Source organism: Chiloscyllium plagiosum, chromosome 11 (assembly GCF_004010195.1).
Source record: "Chiloscyllium plagiosum isolate BGI_BamShark_2017 chromosome 11, ASM401019v2, whole genome shotgun sequence".
Taxonomy (NCBI): domain Eukaryota; kingdom Metazoa; phylum Chordata; class Chondrichthyes; order Orectolobiformes; family Hemiscylliidae; genus Chiloscyllium; species Chiloscyllium plagiosum.
The window spans coordinates 52,822,877-52,848,223 of NC_057720.1; the positions used below are offsets into that span (position 1 = coordinate 52,822,877).

At 39.5% G+C, this 25,347-nt stretch overlaps 1 protein-coding gene across 1 annotated transcript in view; it reads left to right on the plus strand.

Annotated features, from left to right (window-relative positions):
• The first annotated feature begins 14,858 nt into the window (after positions 1 to 14,858).
• The window catches only part of negr1 (neuronal growth regulator 1), a 527,630-nt gene continuing 517,141 nt past the window's right edge, over positions 14,859 to 25,347 (plus strand). The window contains exon 1 of the mRNA XM_043699331.1: positions 14,859 to 15,449. Within this exon, the coding sequence (XP_043555266.1) occupies positions 15,277 to 15,449 (173 nt within the window). The 5' untranslated portion in view covers positions 14,859 to 15,276. The remainder of the gene's footprint in view (positions 15,450 to 25,347) is intronic.

Consider the following 25,347-nt stretch of genomic DNA (forward strand, 5'->3'; position numbering starts at 1 on the left):
CAGTCTTTTCATTTTCCAACCAATTACAAATTTAGAGTAAAATGCGTAACACAACGAGAGCATTTTAAAACATCACATGTTCCACGACAACCTGATTAAACTCTTAGAGATTAAACGAGATATGTAGTCAATTATCAATTACCTTCCACCCAGTTCTCATCAGAAATACACAAGCATCGATATTTGAAAAGGAGGGGCCAGACATTTCAACCACTCCCTTGATCCAACGCCCAGCTAATGCAATGTCATGAGATTGTTCAGTGTATAAATAACATGTTTCAGATTGTGGTCTGCTTCATAATGCAAGTTTGTATTTTGTAGATCCCATATTTAAAGTTAAAATGGATGGAATGACCATAGGATCCACCCATTTAAACAGAGTATTGTGCAACATAAACAATGTTCCTTAAAGCAGTGGCTGGTGGTCACTGAAGTTCCAAAGATATTGCCCATCATTATCACTTTCTGCTCCCAAAACCCTGACAAATCCTTTCAGGATAGGCTCCCCATCGCTGATGACCAATTCTGCTTGTGCGCCAGATTGTGTGCTATATCCATAAAGCTTCAGAGGTACACATGGTGCTTAATAGGTAGCAAGAGAGACTCAAACCAAATCCAGTTAGCACATTCTGAAGCATGCTTTGGACAGGCAGTGCATTGTCTTTGGTTGAAAGAATACAATCAGACTCTGTAAAGTCCATGTGTTTATAGTGTGCCTGCAATTTGTCAAGATGAATCAGTAGGTCTTTGACAGCCCAACTGAAAACCCTTGAGGACATAACAATATTTTTTTGATTGTTTTTCTAAATTATTTGCACTTAGCTGGAGGATTAAAGCTTTATCTGGCTAGAGTTAACTGTGTTTGTTCCTAACAGCACAGAAAACAAAATACATAGACAGATATAGAAAAATTACAGTGGCTGAAGACTACTTCAAACTGTTACATCCTGCTCTGCAATATAAATATTCAAATCACATGACAAAGATTAGTGAAGCAATAATATGGGTTCTTCAGAGCATACAAATGTTACAGATCATATTCACTTGGAGGCTACGTGCCAGTACATTTACTCTCTACCACTGCTACTTGCAGAGTGAATACAAGTCATGAGATGATGGCATTGTGTCCTCTTGAAGTGATAGTGATTGATAGCAACTTCAGATCTGTTCCCTTAAAGTACATAAATATCACTTCACAACAGAAACAAGGAAGTGTATTGCACTTTGTTTTCCTAATTTATTTTTGTTTCTCAATAGAAATGTTGAATTGCATTTTGGTATAAATAATAACAGTATTTCAGTTCCAAGATTGTATTGTTGGAAATCCAATAAACAGAATAAACAGAAAATCCTGGTAACACCTAGTGGTCTGGAAGTAGATGTGGAGATAAAATTAAGCAGTGTTCTGATGAAAGGCCTTTAATCCAAAATTTAATGCTTTCTCTCTTTCTGTCCACAGATGATCATTTAAACAGAGTTTCAACATTCCTGATGTATATTGCTTTGGAGTGTGCAGAAGCTAAAGAGGTTATCTGGTGTCAGCATGTATGAAAGGACTGCCTTTCAGCCTTTAGAACGAGATTGGCTGCAAATGTGAACAGAGTTCTAATGTAGAGCCTAGAGCCAGAATAAAACCTTCAACATTTTAGGAGATTTAATGGAGAATAATGGGCCTTTTCTGTTATAAGATCTATTCTAACCATTAGTACTGATACAGTTGGCTGGATGGAAAAAGCTGAGAAATTTAAGTCATGCCTTATCTGTGGTTCAAACTCATGAATAGGTGCAGAAGGAATGTGAGGCTTCTCTGGATCAAGGGAGGTTCCACATTGTCCAGCTTAGTATCGAAGAGTCGTATGCCTGCCCCAATTCCACTTTGTGGCTCTCTAACCACCATCAAAGAATTCCTACACAAGTCCTTACTTCCTGGTCCTTGTTTTTTTTTTGTCCCTTGCCCATGGCCCTATCTTGACAAAGTCACTTCTTCCTGCTGGAAGCGACTCAGAGGAACTAATATGCTCTCCCCCAATATTGCCGCATGCTGTCAATGGCTCTGCTACATTGTGATCAGAGTGCTCACAACATCCTGATTTCAAGGGACAGAGAATGATGATGATGCTCATTTTTTAATCACTAAGATTTGGAAGAATTAGCAGACTGATTATCAACCTGCTGAACCACATTGCAAACGTTTCATTCATGGCCAACAAGACCTGATGTGGGATTTTAAAACTTTACCTCAGAGACAGGGGTGCTACATTGTTCACAGTTTACACCAATGATTTGGAGCTGGGGATCAAATTTCCAAATGATACAAAGCCAACAATGTTGTGAAGAAGATGTAAAACATTTTCAGGAGAATTTAGACAAACTTATCAAATGGGTAAGAACATGGCAGACAGAATATAATGTTGAAAATAGTATGCTTGTTCACTTTGATAGGAAGAACAAATGTTGAGAACATTACTTAAATGGTGAGAGATTGAAAAGTGTAGATCTGCAAATCAACAGGTATATCTGTGAAGACTAACATGCAGGTGCAGCAGGTTGTTAGCAAGGCAAATGGAATGTTAACTTTTACTGTGTGAATTTGAGGCCAGGAGTGGTGAAATCTTGCTCAATTATATAGAAGCTTGGTTAGACCGCACCTAAACTGCATGGTGTGCAGTTTTGGTCTCAGGAAGGATATTATTACCAAAGAGGCCGGGCAACAGAGGTTCTTTGGACAGGTTTCTGGGATGGTAGGAGTGTCCTATGGAGAGAAATGTAGAAACTGGGCCTGTATTTGCTCAAGATTCAAAGGATGAGAGGTAATCTCACTGAAACCTATAAATACTTAAAGGGATAGACAAGATCAATGTTGGCAAGATACTTCTCCTGGTTGGGGAATCTAGAACCAGGCACAAATTTCAAATAGAGGGGATATCATTTAGGAGCAGACTGAGGAGAAAGTTTTTACTCAGAGAGTTGTGGAAGCTCAGTTTTTGAAGCTATTTGAAGTAGAAGTTGATGTATTTTTGAGCGTCAATGAGTTATGGGGATAGTGTGAGTAAAAAAAATGTAGTGGTTGACCAGCTGCGACCATTTTAAATGACAGGGCACACTCAAAGGTGAAATAACCTACTTTTGTTCTTATGCTCCTACCTACTGAGCCATAAGGTCTCCTGTCATTGGCTATCAAAACAATTGATGTCAATTGGGGTAGTTTGAATGGCAGCAGTTTCAGAAAGCAGCTCACTGACATTTTCTCAAGGGCTTATGGGATGGGCAACAAATGTTAGTTTAGCTGGTAATGCTCAAATCATAAGCAAGAATTTAAAAACAATTCACAGAATAACCCTTCCAAAATGTTTTTCTTCTATGACCCCTTTTATCACTTGCTGTGACCTTTGCATGAAAATTTGGGGTGCTTGGGGGACCATTGTTCAGTGGAGTGGAGTACACACAACTAGAATACAGCCTCAAGAAACAACCTAGACCCCTCTTAGTTTTCAGGTTCAGTTGGCGACAGAACTTGAACCTTAGAAATGTTTCGATCAGGCCACATACTCACACGTCAAAAATGCTTATTTTTAAAGGGATCTCAATAGCAATTCTAGGACTGTGAAATCTGCCTCTCCACTCCACAGCCACCACTGCTGCCTCAGAGCACACAGCTTCAATAGATCATCCCTTGGTCCCACTGAGGGTCAAACTCAGAGTTTGAGAATATATGTCAATGGGGAGCAGCAGAAATCTCCGTCGCAACTGGCAGCTACTCAAAGATTCAGCATGCTCTCTGATCGGAGCACAGTATTCTGCATTGCTGCCATCACAATGCATTTTCCTTGAGATTCACAAAAATTAAAATGAACAAAGAAGGTGTCTGCTTGTTGCTTGTTCTCACACTTACATAAGCTGCCTACTTGACTGGTTAATAAGGTTAGACAATTTTTTTCACACATTTCACCTCCAAGTGTACTTTTTCTGTTCTATCCATTTGCAGAAGTCACACATTGATATAATAAAGAATAAGGGAAAGTAGAGGGAATTACCTAAGCCACCATCCATGATTCTTTGTTCGGAGATAATTCTTGACTGGAAATTGATAGAGAAAATGGAGAAGGGTTTGGTTGCAAACATTTATTAAGCTTAAAATTAAACTATCATTTCCTTTTCATTCCTTACCTTATTATTAATCATTTGTTAACCCTAATACAAATACATACTACAGCATAACACATCATAGTTTCTTGCCATCCAGACTTTTAAAGAGGTTTTTGCATTAGCATCTATATATATTTTCCTTTCTGTCTTTAACATCTGAAGACAACATTGTCAAAGCCCAAAGATCAGTTTCAATAGGGCACTACCCAATCTTTTGTATCATCTACTGTCATAATAATAAATACAAATACATATATCATCATTCCAAGGGAGTTAATTAGCAACATCCACAATTTTCTATTCCATTTTCCATGACAATTATGCTAATCTGGAGGTAGGGGGGAGTTGAGGAATGGAGAAGGCAAAAAGGGAAATAGGGATTCAGTGGCCAGGGTTTCCATCCGTGCCCTCTATAGATAGGAATCACTTAGGATTTTCTGCGGGATATTGTTGGGCTATACCAAAAATTCCATCCAACCTGTACCATGGGTGACAGTGTGTTTTCCACTGAGAGCATTAAGAGCAGTAATTATTGGGAAATTTATTTAAGACATATCAATTGCTGTGTCAAAGATACCCCTTTGCATCTTGATGGAAGATTTTAATTTAGAGTATAATCTCAACATCCCAAATTGATTGTCACATCCAAGGGAACAAACTGTTTTTGTTTGGTTTGTGTTCTGTTTCCTGGCCACTGAAAACTGTGATTTGTATGAGAGGAGCTATTTGTTTTATCTGTGTTTTCACCTGCATGCAAATGCAAGTGATGTAGATATCATGAGGGGTTTGAATTCATATAATATCTTTACTGTCACAAACTGATTCACCAAAAGAATTTCAGAATTAAATGGACAGCTGGATAACAATTTCCCATATCAAATATTTGCCTATCCATTCCTATAATTTTGCTTCACTTTTGGGAACTATTGAGCAGCACTTTAAAGTGTCAGGGTTGCAGGTTCTATGGACATCAGCATATCTTTGGTAAAGATAGGACAGCAAGGCTTTCCATAAGGAGGATAAGGATGAAAGAGAAAAATAGTGCAGCATCTAAAGAGGCTGAGGCAAAAAATTTATAGCTGGCCCAATATGACGCAACGTGTTTATAAAACCTGGGGATCTTATTAGAAACTAATGATGTGTTACACTTTTGTTGACTTCACCGATCAAACCATTCTACTGTATTGGATGACCTCCTGTCTAGATCAAGAAACTGAACAGCTCTGTTACCAATTGTCAAAGTCATGACATTTCTCAGCTTTAATAAACTGGTTTCATCCAAACTACAAGCGTGGTGAATGATCATCAACTTGAAATGTTAACTGTGTTTGTCTCTTCACAGATGTTTCATCACCGGCTGAATATTTCCAACATTTTCCATTTTTACCCTTTGCAGTGAGTGATTTATTATAAATCTTCCCTCTAGTACAAGCTCAAGTGATTATTGTGCTTGTTTTCACTCCTCATGAACTTGATTTTTTAAAATCTGAACTTGAGCTTCCAGCTGCTTTCCCATCATGGAGAAATCATACAGATTTCTGGCCTCTGGCTGCCCTTGCTCTACTGGGTCCATGACTTTGCCTACTGAGCCACCTACCTGTTATATTCAGTACTATTTTAGGATAGCCTCTAACATGATCTTTACAATTGCTCCCTTTCTACATAACAACATGAATCACTTTGATTCTTCAGGTAGAAATAGTGATTAGCTATTCTTAAACACCCAACTTTCTTTTATCTTGGAACAACTGGAACACTTTAAAGCACAACTGTTTATAATTTGACATTCTCAACACTTTCATGGGAATTTGGAGACTCATCATTTAACTACTAGTGTTATATAGTCTTAGAGGTCTACAGCACAGAAAAAAGCTGTTGCGCTCAATGAGTCTGCACTGGTCAAAAATAAGTTCCTAACTATTCTAATCCCATTTTCCAGCAGTTGGCCCATAACCTTGTTTACCTTGGCATTGCAAGTACTCCTTAAATGTAGCGAGAGTGTCTGCCTCTATCACACTCACAAGCAGTGAGTTTCAGATTCCCACTGCCCTCTGTGTGAAAATCTTTATCCTCACATTCTCTCTAAACCTTCTGTCCCTTACACCTATACCACCAAGTCATTGATTCAACTATCAAAGGGAAAAGTTCCTTCCTGTCTACCCTCTCAATGTAATTTTGTGCATCTCAATCATATCTCTCCTGCAGTCTCTTCTGGTCCAAGGAAAACAACCCAACACTACCCAATCTCTCTTCATAATGAAACATTTTCAGTCCAGGCAATATCCTGATACATCTCCTCTGCACCCTCTCCAGTACAATTACTCTCCTCTTACTTGGTGGATTTCAGATTGCACACAGTCCTCCACAGTCGAACCAATATTTAAACAGCTCCAGTATAACCTCCCTGCTCTTAAACTCTGTGCCTCAGTTAATAAAGACAAGTCTTCCATAATCTTGTCAATCATTTTATCTACCTGTCCTGCTACCTTAAAGGACCAGTGGAAAGGTGCTCCAAGGTCCTCTGATCCTTGGGGCTTCACAGAGTCCAATTGTTCATCAGATAATCCCTCATCTTGGTTATTCTGCCCAAGTTCCTCACCTCATACTGATCCAGATTGAATTCCATCTGCCGCTTATCAACCTATCTGACCTCTCTACCTAGATCTATTTGCCACACCACCAATGTTTACACCTGTCAGCACACAAGCAACCATCATTGCCGCCAAGAGTAAACAACTTGCATTTCTTTGCTGTAAAAGAATTTTGAACATCCTTTAGTGTCTATGAATTAGACTATCCAAGCTTGCTGTAAGAACAGATCTCATGATCCCCTTTATTAATGTTAAATTACCTTTTAAATTTTAACATAATCATTTGGAGAGCTTACAGTTTCTTAGACAGCTGATGTACAGGGACATTCAGTTCTATGATGCTGGAGGTTCTATGATGCCTAATCTCAGAGAGCCATAGATAGCACTCACATTGCTGTGATAGGTTCTTGTGATAGACCCATTTAATTCCCTGATCAGAAAAAGGATTTCATTCCCTCAACATTGTCTGTGTGCAATTGCAATGAATCCTGCATTTTAATGCAAAATTTGCAGAGAATTGTAATGATGCAATCATTCTGATCTGTTGATAGGTTGGATTTCTTATGTTTCATAATTACCTGGAGCTGGAGATATATAGTATGGTTATTAAATTCACAAATGATACTAAATAGGGTGGAACAGACAGGACATTAGAAACAGCACATAAATTACAAATAAAATCTATTACTGGGTTCAAGGCATGCAAATATTCTTTAAAGTTAAAAGAAGTGTGCATTTATGCTACAACACGGGCAGTTATAAAACAAAGATGCCAAGATGGGAAAGAGACTAGAAAGATATTACTGACTATTCTCTAAAAGTTCATGCTCATGTGTCTAGTGTTAGGCTGCTTGAGAAGGCAATGATAATTTGATCATATGAAGCTTTGTTTTAAATTTATCTGAAGTATTATGCATCCTGTGGTTCTACAGCTCTATAGAGACAGTTCTATAGAAGAGTACAAAAGAGAGTAATAAGAAAGACTCCCAATTTAAGTTCACTGACCTATAAAGATAGACTTTATGCTTTGGGGCAGGACTCATTGGCATAAGTTTACAGGAGACCTATTCAAATTATTTTGATTAAATATTATGAATAGATCAGCTGATATGATGAGGTCAGATAGAACGAGAATTTTTTTTAATTGAGAAAGCCTGGAGTGAGGATGAATGTGCAGAAATTTTATTATACCCAGAGGTTGATTGATCTGTGAAACAGATTCTGTAAATTGTTATGGGGACTAATTATTGCTGTCCTTCAAGAAGGCAGTACACCATGATGGGTAGCCTGCTGACACACAGATCTCTGGATATGCTGAGAGGATAACTAGCAAAAAGGGGATTGTAAAAGCTCTTATGGATAATGGGCAAATCTCAGCCACATCACTCAAATCAATATAGATCTGTCATATAGAATACAAGTTCAGGCAATCATTGCATCAATCCCTGTCATATCTATAGTTGGAGGGTGACCCATAGACCCACCAAAGAAAAGTACAGGGCATTGCATCCCTAGAGAAAGATACTGAGTTCAGAAAACATCTGTTTCATTTTCTGTTTTTACTGCTTAGGAAATGCTCGTCAAACATCAGCCCCTTATTCTATCAAAAACAAATGTCTGAAGGTAAAAGGCACTGATCATACTTGGGTTCCATACTATTAGCAAAAATAACATTTGAAATTATTTTTAGTTTAAAGAAGCCTGAGAGTTCTTTTACAATGAATTAGATTAAGGTAGTTAGTAAAGACTGTCACTGTGTTTAGAAGTCCTATCATTAGACTATAAGATGTGAAGTACTGAGCATAGTTAACTGTAGTATTGAGGAACAATATATGGGTCAAAGAATTAGTACCAGCCACTTTCCAACCTATCTGTATTCTAAAAAAGGTCTTAGTATCTGTTCTTACACGGAGGATGATACTAATTCTTTGACCCATATATTGTTTCTCAATACTATAGTCAACTATGCTCAGTACTTCACAGCTTAGTATCTGATATGACACTTACCTCGGGGTCCATATATTAAATTGATTTTTAAACCAGGGACTAAAGAAAATACCTTTTCCTGTCCCTTTAGGGACATCAACAAATCAGTAAGAGACCATCAAAATTCAAAAGCAATTCTGTGGTCAGTGGAAAAAAAGTAAATCCATCCCTTTAAGCTGTTGCTGGTAGCTTAAAACCTGATTTAACATTACCCATCATGAAACAAGTAAATCCCCAGAATTTCCAATGTCTCGAAATTAGCCAGATCATGCACATCATACTGACTCTGGAAACTACAGAATGCATCATCAGGCAGGCCAAAGTCTCACCAACCACACTTCAGGGAGTATAGCCAAAGAAAGCACCAGACTCATGCCTGAAAATTGTTCCTTTCAATTTTGACTCATCATTTTTACTGCTTAATTTTGTGCTAGCTCACTTTGGACAAAAATAAACATATATTTGAGGAATTTTTCATGTATATTCTTGACACCTGTTTTAATGAGATGAGGAAAAATGACCATTTGATTCTCAGTTTCATTGAAACCAAACAGAAAGCTTAAACCCCTAGCAGCATTCTGTTTGACTGATGGTGGGAAAAATGTTAAACAATAGATTGACATTCTATCTGTGTCCTCCTCAAATATTGCACAAATATTTCTTATCTAAGGTATTCAAAACTACGTGCAAATGTCATGTGCAAAATTTGTATTTATCTTGTGAACATATTTAAAACAGAGGATGCCAGGTAGGTTCTGTATTCATATGTAATTATACTGAATAGTTTCAGATGAAAAGAAAAGCACCAAAAGTGTTTTAGAAAAGTGAAAATACCGAAAATGGTGCACTGAACAAGAAGCAATAAAACCTGTTTTTGAAGCAATATTTATAAAAAGTGTTTGATGGTACAATGATTCTTCTTTTGTTATGGTGGCAGAAAGGATTAAAAAAAAATGTTTTTTCTATATATGTGAAAACTGCAAAAGCTACTAATAGTGATCAAGTAATTTGAAATGCCATGCTAAATACAGAGTTTGCACTAAGAAGGTCTACCTAAGTTATAAGCGGTAGACCATTGAAGAACAAACTAGATGCCCTGATACATTATTTTGATAGTAATTTTTCAAAATTGCTCCCTTGGGTCATAGATTAACAGGTGATAGGATTAGAGGTGGGAATCTAGAATAGCTGTTGTGCCTTTGTAATTGATTTTCTTGCCATGGAAATACAATACTGAGGGAAACAACTGTCAAGGATGGATAATGCATAATGTTGGGTGAGATAGGTGTTTTGCATTTTCACTTGATTTACCTCCTTGAGGGAAAAGCATGATAATTTATTTTTTCAGTAAGCTAAATGGATTGGGTAAAATCCAAGAAAATGTCCTCCCCATAGCCCAGAACAAGCACTTAATGTGTATTAATAGCAGTGTCAGTTTATTTTTGCAATTTATTTCTCTTTCTCTTCTGGTGTTGATTTCTATTGGGATAGAGATCTACAGGTGCGTCACCAAAATGTCCATTTTCAAAGGGTGGCATGGTGGCTCAGTGGTTAGCACTGCCACCTCACAGTACCAGGGACCTGAGTTCAATTCCAACCTTAGTGATACATTCTCCCTATATCTGTATGGGTTTGCTCCAGTTTCCTCCTACAGTCCAAAGATGTGAAAAGGAGGTTGGTTGGCCAGGCTAAATTGCTCAGAGTGTGCAGGCTATTTATGGGTTAACCATGGGAAATTCTGGGTGACATGGATAGGGTGGCTCTGGGAGGATACTCTTGAGAGGGTTGGTATGAACTTGATAGGCCAAATGGTCTGGTTCCACACTGTAGGTATTTGATTCAGTGAGTGTTGACAAGCAATTTTTATCATAAGAAGCACCACATTTGAGCTTGATCATGCCTTTACATTAAATTGCTACAATGTGATAAAATGGACTATTAAATTTTAACTTCCATCACTTACTGTTTTTCCTCAGACCTTTTATGGATTACAATTTTTTTTTAAAAAGGGTGAAATACGGACCTAAAATTGACCACACGTCGAGGCAAGCTTTGGGAGACCCATGTGAAATAAATGAAGCCGACTCCACTGAACTTCTCAATTTTATCTAAAGACACTGAAACCAGACATCTCAGCCACCATCAAGCAATTTGTATCTCTTCCTTAATTTACAAGTATGATAATTTCACACACTGGAAGATGAAAAGCTCATTTGCCAGTTAGCTTGGAAAGACAATAGAGCTAAACTCTGGAATACACAATAAACTATATTTCAACAGCTGCTTTGTAACAAGAAGTGGAACTCCACTTCTCCCTTCCATTCCTCTTATCATTTCAGAACATAACAGTCGATGAGAAAGCAAATTGGAAACAACCATTCACTGAGGTGGCTCAGTGGTTAGCACTGCTGCCTCACAGTGCCAGGGACCCGAGTTTGACTCCCGCCTCGGGCGACTCTCTGTGTGGAGTTCTCAGGTTCTCCCTATGTCTGCATGGGCTTCCTCCCACAGTCCAAAAATGTGCAGGTCAGGTGAATTGCCCATAGTGTTAGGTGCATTCATCAGAGGTAAATATAGGGTAGGGGAATGGGTCTGGGTGGGTTACTCTTTGGAGGGTCAGTGTGGACTTGTTGGTCCAAAGGGCCTGTTTCCATACTGTAGGGAATCTAATCTAATCTAATCTAATCTAATCTAATCTAATCTAATCTAATCTAATCTGTTTAGAAATTCCACTAATGCTGAGGATACAATGTACACTTTAAAAGCCTGGGGTGTCAGGTTAAATATAACTTCTCAAGGATTCTAACAATTTAAAAAAATTCTGTACTCTTTATTCTCCCTATCTGCACCAGACATTCTCCCTTTTTAAAATTATTGCCTGTGTTTGTGTGGGTATTTGATGGTGTGTTTTATTACTGTTTCTGGAGGTATTAAAATTTCCTCTTTCTTTCACTCAAGAAAACCTTGACAATTGGCTCCATCATTTTCTTGTGAACTACATTTTAATTGAAGAGAGATAGTTGTGTGCTAAAAAGAAACTTTAAAACCTCATTATTGTAATTGACTGAGAAGGGTTAAAAGGGGATGAGCCGATTTTCCCTTCTTACCTGGTCACACCAATATTCAAACACAGATATTAGCAGTCAAGTTCAGTACATAACAGCAGCAACATAAACCATGGGGTGAACTGTAATATCCAATTGTATCACAGTCTCTGAGTTACAATCTCATCGCAGGCCAAAATATAACACATTCTGGCCCGCATAGCTCAATATTGAACAAGGTAGTCATTAATGAGCATTCGCCTGTATTGGTATCTGTGAATGAATTTGTATACTGATTTTAGATTTGGGATGTCTGGCTTTTGGTACATGCATTTTGTCCAGGGGCTGAGCCTCAGTAACATGCTTATAGCAGGCTGTACACCTCAATCTAGCACGTTACTGCAGCTCATTTCAGGTGCAATATCAAATCGTCTAGATATTGGTTTTAACAGGGTGCAGGGAGGAAGAGACGGTGGGGAGCCTGAGTTACAGTGCCCAGCAGCAAGGTCCTGCAGGCACACATGTTCATGTTGACCACACAAAACAATTTGATGCTAACCTTTTTGGAACTTCTTGGCCAGTAGATATTACAGTGCAGGTCATCCATAAAACCTGCTTCCAAATTTTGTCAATGTTCTGTGTGAATCCTACACCAGGCGTATATAGGTTAATGACACTTTTGTATGGATTCTGATACCAGGTTAGACCACCCACTGGAAGATGTGAGATAAACTGGCAGGAAGGTCTGAAATATGCTGATAAACATGACAATGCTAACACTCAAATAGAACATGGAACTGTGAATGTTGGAGAGCTGAAACAAACAAAAATAGGATTTGCAGGATATACTCACCAAGTCTTGCAGTGTCTGTGGAGAGAAAACGGAGTTACCATTTTGAGTCCGGTGGGTCCAGCATGTCACTGAGTTTCTCCAAGAATTTCTATTTTTATTTTCAATGCTAAAACTTTTGGGCAGAAGAAGTTAAAATCTCCATTTAAAGACTTCACTAGTAAAGTCCTCCAAAATTGTCCAAATATATTTTTTAAGCTTCGGTAAAGGTGGTACTTCTTAAAGTTGATAATACTGAACACATATACATTAGGATTTTTGCTTGAAGGCAACACAGAATGAAATTACGTGAGTAGCCCTTTGGGGTACATATTTTTCAGTTCATACTCCTTTCAGTATGTTGATTCTCTTCACAAATGTGACAGTAATGAATTCATTCCATTATTTTAGCTCTAGAGACCAGAATTTCCTCAGACTTGCTCTCATTCTACTTCTGTTTCTTCATTCCAAACTCCATTTACATGTTTACTAACAGTCTGTGCAATACTTCCAAAAATGTCAAAGAGGTGATGAAGAAGGAAGGAAAGGAAGGAGATTCCAAGACTGTACTTAGCTTGTGACTGACTAATCTTATAATGATGCTGTCTGACTTTTCTAAGCCTGTTCTCATCTGATGATCATACAAGCATGTTATCTAGTAGGGATCAGGGAATGGTGGTCAGAATTGAAATCCTTTCTTAGCTTTCTATTCCTTAGTCCCAGGGCAGAAACCAACTGAAACAACTTGCCTTGCATTTGGATTATAAAAAGATTTACACTTAAACAGCATCTTTCGTTACCTCAGGACATCCAAAAATTATTTCATGACCAATGAAGCACTTCCAAAATGTAGTAGGGAATATAGCAATCACAGTAATTTGTGCACACCAAAATTCAGCAAAAACCAACAAAATAAATTGTCTACTTTCGTGATAATTAGTGAGGGATCTGTATTCACCAGAACTGCTTGGAAACTTTTCTCTGTTCATTTTTAGAGTACTGTTTTATGGTCTTTAATGTCCATTTAAGAGAGCAGATGAGTCTTCAGTTTAATATTTCATCTGAAAGGTTCCATCTCCTTTCGTGTTAACCCAGGAAATGAACCTGGATTGTGGCAAATTCACAATCTTCCCTCTCAGGTGAGGTTGTTACCACTGGGCCATACTGATATTTTGGCAATGGTCAACTTAGCCCTGATCAATAAATCTTCTCTGATTTAAATGGCACAATTCCACACCAAATAGATTATTTGCCAAGACAATAATTAGACACATGTGTAAAGCTCTAAGAATATTCCTTTTGTAAATAAAAAGTCCTCCAATATCTCAAGAGATTTGGAGGGATAGCATTGTAGTTTGTGCATGGCCATTAATCTTGGGAGCTGTAAGGATTAGTTAAAGGATTGGTAAATTTAGCATATCCATATCCCTAATTAAAATAAATTAGTTACAAAAGAATTGAGATTAAAGGGTATTATTGCCTTAGCAGGGAGCTTTGATGGTTCCTGTGGTGGTTCCTCAGTTCCTGAGCCAGATGATTGCAGCTCACTTTGAAAATAACACTAGCACACTGCCAATTCTTTCCATAGGAGATGCATGAACTTTCAGTGTAACTTTAGTTTCATTTTTATTAAAATTGTCATTACAAATACATTGATAGCACAGTATGTGTTAGGTGGTAAAATGGCATCATGTTAAGGATTTGTTTTAAACATAGTATTATTTTGTAAATAACTTTATCATAGCAATGTCTTTTAATTCTATCGCTATCATCAAAATAATAACATTGCTTTTAAACTTCATATGTTAAGCTGAGCAAAAAGAACTGCTTGTGTCTCAAACAGTGAGGACACTGACTAAACACCTTACGAGTTCAAAATCACAAAAACTATTTGGGTAATACTTGTACTGACAAATAAAAACCTAGCCACTTCACATTGTTATGATTTTCTTAAACCCATAAGTGGCATAGTAGTGTGGCTATTTACTTTCTTGTTCAATTCAAAAGCTTTTAATTATTTTTATAAGCTTTTTTTTACAATTTTAATATTTTGAGTGCATTTGGGTTCACTCTCCCTAAAGCAGGACTATTAACTAGCTATAGGTGCTGGCACCTTAGCAAATGGGATTAGAAGAGTAAAATCTGCTGGCATCCAGCAAGCCCATACATTTTTTTTCCCAAAATTTAAAAATAAAAGTTAGAATTTTACAGCATTCAGAATCATTTTGACATTTTGCAAAATTGTGATGGAGCTGCAGAAATACGACGTTGGTATCTTTTTTTCTTGTTGGTTTTGTTGCTGTTGAACACTGAAGGCGGTTTTAGCCGTCTCTTGAGGTGTCATACCGATCCTGATGGGGGAGATACCTGGACGGCATTACCTTTAATATTCGGCGCTCCCAGTCAGTCGGACATGTTGCCTGGGCAACAGCCATGGCAACTGGCTCAGAGCCTGGGGCTGTCTGCTGCCTCTCTCTCTCCCTCACATACACACACACACACACGCATTTTACATCAGTTCGTCGCTGGATGATGTGGGAGCCGCTGGAGAATAAAGGGCTCGTACTTTAGAGTGAGGCAGCGCCAGAGCGAAACTCCGTGTGCCGGGCAGAGAGATAGAGAAAGGGGGAGTGGGCGAAAAGGGATTGCCTAGCTTTGGCCTGAGCACGGCACACAAGCGATGGACAGCATGCAGGATGCTTCTCCCTGCGCCTCGGGCCAGTGGCTGGCGGCTCTGCTGCTCACTCTCTGCTCCTTGTTGCCCACTTGCCTCCCGGCAGCTCAGAGCGTGGATTTCCCTTGGCCAGCTGTGGACAACATCATGGTGCGGCAGGGAGACACGGCCATCCTCAGGTAGGGGCTGCAACAGCAACCTGGGCGCTGCAGAAAACAGTCTTATTTACACACTTTGACAGCTTTGTTTCTCTCTGTGTGTGTGTGTGTGGTGGTGGTGCGGGGTGGGGTGCACGGAGCTGCCTTTTTTTTTGGTTGCTGTTGGTGGGCGGCGGTTTAAGTTGCACATGGTTGACCAATCTTGTTGTCTTCTCTGTTGCACCGCTGTGTGTTTTCATAGTTCCCGGAGGATGTAGTTTCTGAGGGGAAAACGATGTACACAAACAAACAGCAGGAGCGGCTCCCGTACCGTCCATTCCACTGCATTGCGCGACACTTTTCCATCCCAGCTTAGTGTTACACCCCCCACCCAACTCAAACCATCGTTATTTACTCGCGTCCGTGACAGTTGTGAATTACTGGTCGTTTGTACCAGCTACTTGAATGAAAATCGTAAGAGCCAACACTGTCACTAATGCAATAGATTAAACTTGTAGAGAAATTCTAACAGTAAGAATCATGAATAGTGAACCCGGCTGTAAGAGTTGCATGTGAATCTGGACACTTCATTTTGCCACACCCTTTACTTTGCAGCCCACCTGCAGAAAAATGAAAACAGATTGTCCTCATCATTTTGACAGACATTGCCTATCACTGTTTCCAAGCAGAAATGTGAAATTACTTTTTATTTTCTTATCACTATTTAATGCATTACTGATAACTTCAGAAGTACGTACTGTGCTGTACTTAAGCGCCCACGCAAGGTTCGCACTCTATATTAATACCAGATATAGAAAAGAATGAGAAGCGTTCGTTTTAAATAATAATATTTCGATATTGTTAACCTCCATAGACCTCCAACTGACAATGCAGTAAGGTCTGAGTGATTTAACAATACAGCATACCTTCAAAGCATTTGACACACCTTTAGTCTGTTTAGAAGTTTCACATCATTCTTTATCCTAATAATCAAAACACCATGAGCCTGAAAATCTTCAGTTAGACAGAATCTTTCAAAATTATCAACAGTTTGATAGTTAACAAAAGAAGATGTAAAACTGAAAGGCAGAGTACAATTCCTAATCATTTGCATTTTCTAACATTGTGTGTTTGAATTTTAGCTGCTCAGAGTTGGGTACCAGATTGGGCAGTTAATAATGAAATCCACAGGCAAAGAATAAGTGACAAGACCAGTTCAGCTCTGGAGTAGTGCACCTCCTTTTGGCCAATCACAGAGTGGCATTGACATCTTCCTATGGCTAGATTATCTCACCTTCTTAAATAGGGGGAGGGGAGGGTGGGTGTAGAGGGAAGGGGGAGAGCAGCAATGCTGGGAAAGATAGGAGGGGGTATTCCGCTCTATCTGTTACATAATCTGCATTTTAAAATGTGTTGAACACAATAACTGTGATATAATAGATATTTTTATGATGTAAAATTAATAAAAACACAGCCTTCTCTGTCATGTCAGAAATTTGACTGCTTGCTGTTTTGATTTTCTTTCCCTCATGACTATGATATGATTGGATCAATCTGTTAAACCCATACTTTCAATTTTATTCCTTATTATTTGACTGGCCACATACAACGATATTTCACATTTCTAGGTGGAGCTCACTAACTAGCAAGAAACTATCCGAGGGAATTAATCATTAAGAACAATATTTTCATACTCCAGCTGCATTCTGTAAACAGAATTACAATGTATAAGGTGAATATGAGTTCAACATTTGAGTTTTTAAGCATCTAAGCACAATTCATTGTGATTAATTTTGCAACTTCTTTCACATTAAAAAAATGGTCTGGGTTGTGTCACAGGTGTTCATAAAAAGTAGCTGCTGACACAGTCTTATTTACGTATTCTTGAGATGTGAATCTCATTTGCAAGTTCATCATTTATTATCCATTCTTCATTATTCTTGAAAAATAGAAATCAAAATGTAGTGTTCCCAAGGAGGCAATTTCTGGAATTTGGCCCAGCAATCGTGAAGAAATAGCAATACATTTCCCAATCAGGGTGGTGTATAGCATGGAGGGGAACCTGCAGGTGGTGGTTCCTGTCTGCCGTTGTCTTTGTTCTTCGAGGTGATAGGAATCTCGGTTGGAATGTGCTACTGATGATGGTGTCTCATGAATTGCTGCAGTGCATCTTCAAAATGGTTCAAAATTATTCACTGTGCACTTGTGGTGGAGTGGGTGAATGTTTAAGATGGTGGAAGCCAATCAAGCAATCTATAGTTTTCTTGGATTATGTTGACTTTCTTGAGAGTTGTTGGAGCTGTACTCATCCAGGTAAGTGAAGAATATACCAGCACACCCTTGACTTGTGATTTGTAGATCATTGGCAGACTTTTGCATATCAGGAAAGTCCCTAACCTCTGACTTGTTTTTGAGGCGCAGTACTGAAATGACTAGTCCAGTTAACTTTGTAACTTTAAACATCACAATGTTGATGGTTGAGTATCCAGTGATGATATTACAATTGGTTCTCATTGGGAAATAGGTAGATCCTCCCTTTAAGAGATGGTCATTGTCTGGAATTTGTATAGTGCAATGTAATTTGCCACTTATCAGCCCAAGTCATATAGTGTCCAGGTCCTCCTGCAAATGGACACAAATTTCTTCAAATGGTGCTGAAAGTAAACAATACCAACTATTATTCCCACTTCTGACTTTATGTTTGATGGCAGTCCTTTGGAGAAGGAATAGAAAATGGTTCAGCTGAGGTCATGACCCTGAGGAACTTTTGCAATTATGTCCTGGAGCTGAAACCATTGAGCTCCAACAGCCACAAATATATTTCTTTCTGCTCGGTATAACAATTCTTCCCCACTTCCCATTCATTGTAATTTCTCGAGGATCCCTTGATTCTGCTTCCAATCAGATAATGTTTTGAGATCAAGGGCAGTCAATCTTGCCTCACTTTTGAAGTTCAACTCTTTAGTCCATATTCAGACTAAATATGTAAAACATTCTAGAGCTTTACACAGCAGAACCCAAATAGAGTATTGGGCGAGCAGGTTGTTGCTGAGTAAGCTGCATGGTCAGAATGAAGAAGACTTCACTTGGAGCAAGACGGAGACAGAATGAGTACCTGGAAATTTGGATCAAAGTGGGAATTCAGGTCAGCGGGAGAAAGAAATGCTCTAATTAAGGCTTAATCCAAGAAATAAAGTCTCCAGTGTGAGAGGTGAACAGGAGAGAAAATCAAGAGGTCTATCTGTACAGAAACGTGTAGCAGCATGACATTATGATTGCAGGGAACAAAGTTGATAGGTGAGTAGGTTTGGTCAGTATTTTTAAAGTGAAAATTTAGAATTAGTTTGTGTTTAAATCTCTAGAACCTTTTTCTCTCCTATTTCTGATTTTTTAAAACTAAGACCATCCATATTCTAAGGGTAAAAAAAACTCAAGAGTTATGGGATGGCAGGTCAGAAAGGCCAAGTGGAATATATATCTTGTGGTATGTCTGAAGTCATAGACACACCACATTTTCTAGACAAACATATTTACAGATATCTATTTAATGGCTGCACAACTTTGACCTCTGGGTTTCAAAACTTGGGCTTAGTGGCTGAAGTCTTTGTTTTGTATCCACAAGGCAGAAGACTATGTATGTATAGCATACATAGCATGTATAGGGACATGGCCATATTGCAGGTTAGAAGTGGACAAGCAGGGAGGGAATGGGTGAGATCAAGGCAGGTAATGCAGGAGTTGAATGAATCTACTCTGCTTGCTAATCAATATTTAATTTTTGGAAGATAGTGAGAGCAATGGTTCCTCCAGGCAGTGCAGCCAGAGACAAGCCCAAGGCACGACAGGTGACTTGGTTGTACAGGGGATGAGGAAAAGCAACAGAAGAACAGTAGTTAAAGGGGATTCCATAGTCAGGGGATCAGACGGGCATTTTGTGGGAGTAAATGTGACTTCAGGAGGCGTGTTGCTTTTGTGGAGTGCATACCTGGGCAATTTGACACATTGTCAACTGGTTGCCCCTGTTACTGAAAGTTGACTTCTATCAGTGTCTCCTCTTAGGGATTTCGAAAGAGTGGCCATGTCTAACCATCACTTCCAGTTGAACTATTAGGATAAGGGAATTCCTGGAACAAGAGAGAGCTCAGCCAGTTGATGACAGCTGAAGGAGATAAGATTTGGAGAAGGAGAAAGACAGGAAGCTAGCCTGGAGAACTTGGGATCAAGGACATCTTACTTGCATTCCAGTTTGAGGGGTCCTGACATAACTGATAAGTCCAATGCACGACTTGCCAACTCCTTGCAGAGAATGTTCATGAGGTAAATGTGGAAGGGCCTTGTTGATGGGTTTTTGGGTAGTTTGTGCACTCTCTTCAACACCTTGACTTTGCCTCAGCACGATCTTTATGAGTTCTGTCAATACATTTGATGCCTTCCACTATGAACTTACTCCATTTTGATTTGTCAAAAACCATATGTTAACAGGATTATTTTACCTTCTCAGGAATGCTTTGCAAATATCACTGAAGAACCTTCCTGACAGAGCCCTGCCATGACTGAAGTCTGAGTAAAACAGTTGCTTCAGGAGTTTTATGGCTCAAACTGCAAGGGCTCAATCTGCTAAGAGCCAAGCACGGAGGGGTGCTCAACAGGAAGGTGAAGCTAGTGGGCAGAATCTTGACAAATTGAATATAATGTGGGAAGATATGAGGTTATGCACTTAAGCAAGGAAATTAGAGGAGCTGAGTTTATTTAAATGTAAAGACTCCAAAAAGCTACAGCATGGAGGGATTTGGGGGACCTGGTGCATACATCTCAAAAAGCAAGCATTCAGGTTGAGCATGTAATAGGGAAGACAAATAGGCTGCTTGACTTTTTTAAGAGGAATGCAGTATAAAAGTAAGGAGGTGCTGTTAAAACTTTACAAGGCTTGAGTCAAACCTCAGCTGGAATACTGTGAACTGTTTTGGCCACATTATCTGGAAAGATATACTGGCGTCAGAAGCTGAAATAATTCTCTGGAGCCAACATCGCATCACCAAGTCACTCTTCATTTACACATGGAGAATCCTTGACACCTGATGCGGCTTTCTCGGAGCCAGCTCTCACAGTGAACAGAACCTCTGACTCTCTTGTTTAAATCTGTCAACCAGGGCTGTCTGATTGGACCAGGTTAACAGCCCCAATCAGGGAACTCATATTCTGTGAGATCCACCCAGCAGACCTTGTTGCAATAACTACAGAAGCAGTCTAGAGTAGGTTCACTAAGCTGACACCAGGTATGAGAAGACTGTCTTATAAAGAGACGTTGAGTAGCTTGAGCCTGTACTCATTGGAATTTAGAAGAATGAGAGGTGACCTTATTAAAACATATAAGATGCTTAGGGTATTTGCCAGAGGAAGATTGCAGGAAAATTGTTTGTGAGAGTCTAGGACCAGAGACCATAATCTCAGAGTAAGGGGTAGCCTTACTAAGACAGAGATGAGAAGAAACTTCTTCTTACATGGTAAAGAGTTGGTGCATTTCCTTACTGCAGAGGGCTGCAGAGGCTAGATGGTTACTATACATTCAAGGCTGAGATCGACTGAGTTTTAATCAGTGAGGGAATCAAGGGGTAGGGGGTAAAGACAGATAGGAGGATTTGAGACTGATCAGATGGGCCACAATGTCATTGCATAGTGGAGCAGACTCAATGGGCTGAATGGCTTGCTTGTGCTCCTATGTCTTATGGTCGAATCGATGGGAAGAAAGTCAGTGTTTGATGGATAAAATATTTGAAACACTTTTCTGCCTGAATTCCTGATCCAGCTCAGTCTCACTTCCATCTCAATCCAGAGTAAAGTTGAAAAAACACATTAAACAGCTGGCAAGCAACACAGATCATAGGACCACAAGAAATAGGAACAAGATTAAACTATTTACCTCCATCCCCCAACCCCACCCTTGGCACAATGGCACAATATCATTTGTCAATTGAGAAGAGCTGAGCATATTGGAGCATCTCATTTAGTTGTAATTCTCTGATGGGATGTGGGCATTGCAGGCAAGCATAGTATTTGAAGGGTGTGTTTTTCTTGCCCATTGTCATTACATTTAAATAGTATCTTGCTAGGTTGATCAGAGGGCATTAAAAGTTAATCACGTTGCTGGAGGTCGAGAGTCACATGAAGGCCAGACCAGGTAAAAATGTCAGATTTCTTTCAGTCAAAGATATTCGTGAACCAGTTAGGGTCTTACAACTCCAATATTACTTCTTAATGACCTGGTTAAGAGTTTCAAATGGCTTCCAGACAGGAAGGGTGTCTTTAACCTTCCCCTTTCCCAGCTCAGATTGAATTGGAGGAAGCTGATAACACAACCTCTGTTCCACATTTGTGCCTTCACTCCCAACTTTATAATTATCACCGCATGCCACACTTCTGTGGACCAGGTTAGATGCTACCCAGTGTCTTATGTAAACCAATATAAAAAATTGCTATTTTTCAAGGTGCCCACGTATCATAAAAACATTTCTCAGATGTATCTTAATTCCAGTTTTATGGTGCATCAAGCTTTGTTTGCAATGCAACAAAAGTCATTTAAAAATTTTTTTTTGCAACTACTACTATCCATGGAGCTGTAATTAGGGGATATAGTGATGAAGCCTTGATTGTAAAAGCTGGATCTTTCAATTTTATTGAAGGAAGCCTCTAAAACAATTTTTTAAATGTTTTTCTTCAGTTTTCTTCTCTCATCTCCTCAGCAGACTTATGCAGGGATGAATTATCATGGTACTTTGTGCAATTAGCCATTTTAAATGTAAGAATTAAGATGGTTAGAGTTATCTTCCTCTTTTGTTGAGTTAAAGCTGAGCTGCTAACATTTACAGATGCCAGGGAAATGCTTAGTTAGGGTTATCTATATAATCTTGGCATCCTCCCTGCACAAGTCCAGTCTCTAGCAGAACATTACACCAAGAATTCCTAAGTAGAAACAGAGCACAGTGACAGGTCTGAAAGTTTGATAGTTTAAAACTTGGATGTCAGCAACTGGAACGTCTCAAGACACGTAGATCAACACAAAGATGAATTAAAACTCTTGTGTTTCATTTTCCATCTTCAGGTAAGTGTTTGAACCCAAGAGATTTTACTTCTTTCTTCTCTGGAGAGGATTTAAAACAAAACATTCCAGTAGGTGTCTGTATGGGTACATGAACAGGAAGGATTTAGAAGGATATGGGCTAAATGCTGGATAATTTAGGATAGCTGGTCGGCATGGATGAGTTGGGCTCAAGAGTCTGTTCCTGTGCTGTGCACCTACATGACTGTATAATAGCTGGAAATCAGAATGCGAACGGGAGAGAGGAACTTGGTGGAATTACAATCCCGAAGGGAGTGATTCTAAAGAAACTAACGGAGCTGCAGGCTGGAACATCCCTTGGTCCTGATGAACTTCAGCTTAGAGTCTTAAAAGAGGTGGCTAATTGGGTGGATTGATGCATGGGTGTTAATTTTCAAAAATTTGCTAGATTCTAAAAATATTCCATCAGACTGGAAGATAGCAGATGTAACTCTATTCAAAAAATAAGGGAGTCAGGAAGCAGGAAAATGTAGGCCAGTTAGCTGGACATCTGTTGTGGGGAATGTGTTAAAGTCTATCAGCAAGGAAGTTATAACTGAGTACTTTGAAAAACCAAACCTAATTGGAAAGCCTATTAGATACCGACAGAGCTCATGGGATTAGCATGAATAGAAGATTAGCTGGTTGGCATAAAACAAATAAACATATAAAAATTTATAAATTAATCTTTTTCTGATTAGCAGGGTGTGACAAGTAGAGTCCCATAGGTGTCTGCTGAATCCTCAGCTTTTTACAATTTATATGAATGACTTAGATAGGGGGAGTGAAGACGTGGTAGTTAAATTTGCCAAGATATTCCGAGGCGATATAGTTGGAAAATATCCTCACTTTTCATTCCACCAGCCATCGCATTCAAAGGATTATCCTCCACCATTTCAGACAACTCCAGCAGAATGCCACCACCAAACATACCTTCCCCTCACTCCCCCTGTCTGCATTTTGTTAGGACTGTTCTTTCCAGGACACCCTAGTCCATTCCTCGATAGGTCCCAGCACCGCTCCCTTTCCCACAGCACCTTCCCATGTAACCGCAGAAAGTGCAACACTTGCACCTTCACCTCTTCCCTGCTCACCATTTGAATAGTCTTTCCAGGTGAAGTAGCATTTCACCTGTACCTTCTCCAATCTGGTCTGCTGCATTTGCTGCTCTCAATATGGCCTACCCTACAGTGGAGAAACCAAATGCAGACAGGGTGACCGCTTTGCAGAACACCTTTGGTCCATGTGTACGTGACCTCCCCTTGGCCGATAATTTTTATACAGCATCCTGCTCGCATGCCCGCTTGTCTGTACTCGGCATGCTGCAATGCTGCAGTGAATCACAGCACAAAGTGGAGGAACAACATCTCATCTTCAGACTAGGCACTTTACAGCCTTCTGGATTTAATATTGCATTCAACACCTTCAGATTGGAACTCGTTCCCTTTTCTTCCCTTTCTTTTAGCTTTGCTTGTTGCATTGTCTGTCACCATGTCTTCTCTCCCCTTCCCAGTCCAGTGGGATCATCTGTTCTCTCCAATTTGGCAGTAGGACACACTATTGTTCTGCTATTCTTACACTCCAATCACTTAGTCTGCAGCCTCTATCCCCCAGCTCTCCCAGGACCCCCACTGTTGCATATGTGCTGCCCCTCCACACTTCACATCAGCTTTAATGAAGAATCACCTAGACTTGAAATGCTAGCTTGCTCTCTGTCCATGGATGCTGCCTGAGCCACTGTGCTGGTAGGAAAATATGTTGCAAAGTGAACAGAAGGAAGTTGCAGGAAGATATATTAAGCTGAATGAAGGTACGATGGCTCGGTGGGGTTAGCACTGCTGCCTCACAGTGCCAGGGACCCAGGTTCAATTCCAGCCTTGGGCGACTGTCTTTGTGGAGTTTGCATGTTTTCCCCATGTCTGTCTGGCTTGCCTCCGGGTGCCCCAGTTTCTTCCCACAATCCAAAGATATGCAGGTTAGGTGAATTGGCCATGCTAAATTGCCCAGAGGGTGTTCAGGGATGTGTGGGTTAGGTGCATTAGTTAAGGGTAAGTGTACTGGAATGGGTCTGGGTGGGGTACTCTTCAGAGGGTCTTGTTGGGCTGAAGGGCTGGTTTCCACACTGGAGGGATTCTATGGTCTGGCATATGCAGTATAATGTGGGAAAATGTGATGTTGTTCATTTTGGAAGAAGATTGAAAAAGCCGTTATTAACCAGAGAATGACTGTGGAATTTTGAGGTGCGGAGAAATCTATGTGTTCTCCTGCATGACTTACAAAATGTTAATATGCAGATATAACAAGTATAAGAAGATTAATGACATGCCATCCTTTATTCGAAGAGGAATTGAACATTTGTTACAAAAACAGTTTCAGTCTTGCCTGCCTTAATTGACCTAAGGACAGGCAAGAAGACACCTTTACTATCCATCCCCAGTATTACTGGGACCAGTGGTGAGAATGGGATTGCCTAGCCACCCAACATAACTTATAACCCACCATGAAAATTACTAGGGGAGGGAAATCTGCAGTTTATTTTATATTTTGCTTGTTAATTAGTTACAGTCATATAAGAGTTGGAGAGAATTACTTTTTAATAGTCAAGATTCATGCCATTGAATCAAGATGAATGTGTTCAATTTCCAAATAGTAGGGACAAGTGGTTGGCCAAGGGTTTCATATGTTGAGCAAACAGTGATAGGAACTTAGGGATGAGGCAGAGGGAGGTGGGACATCAAGTACTGACACCCCGAGGAATATTTTCAGCCAGAGTTGGCTACGCGATTCACACCCAATTTGATACTATGCCTTTGGAAGACCAAAAAATCCCCAGGCAGTTACAAT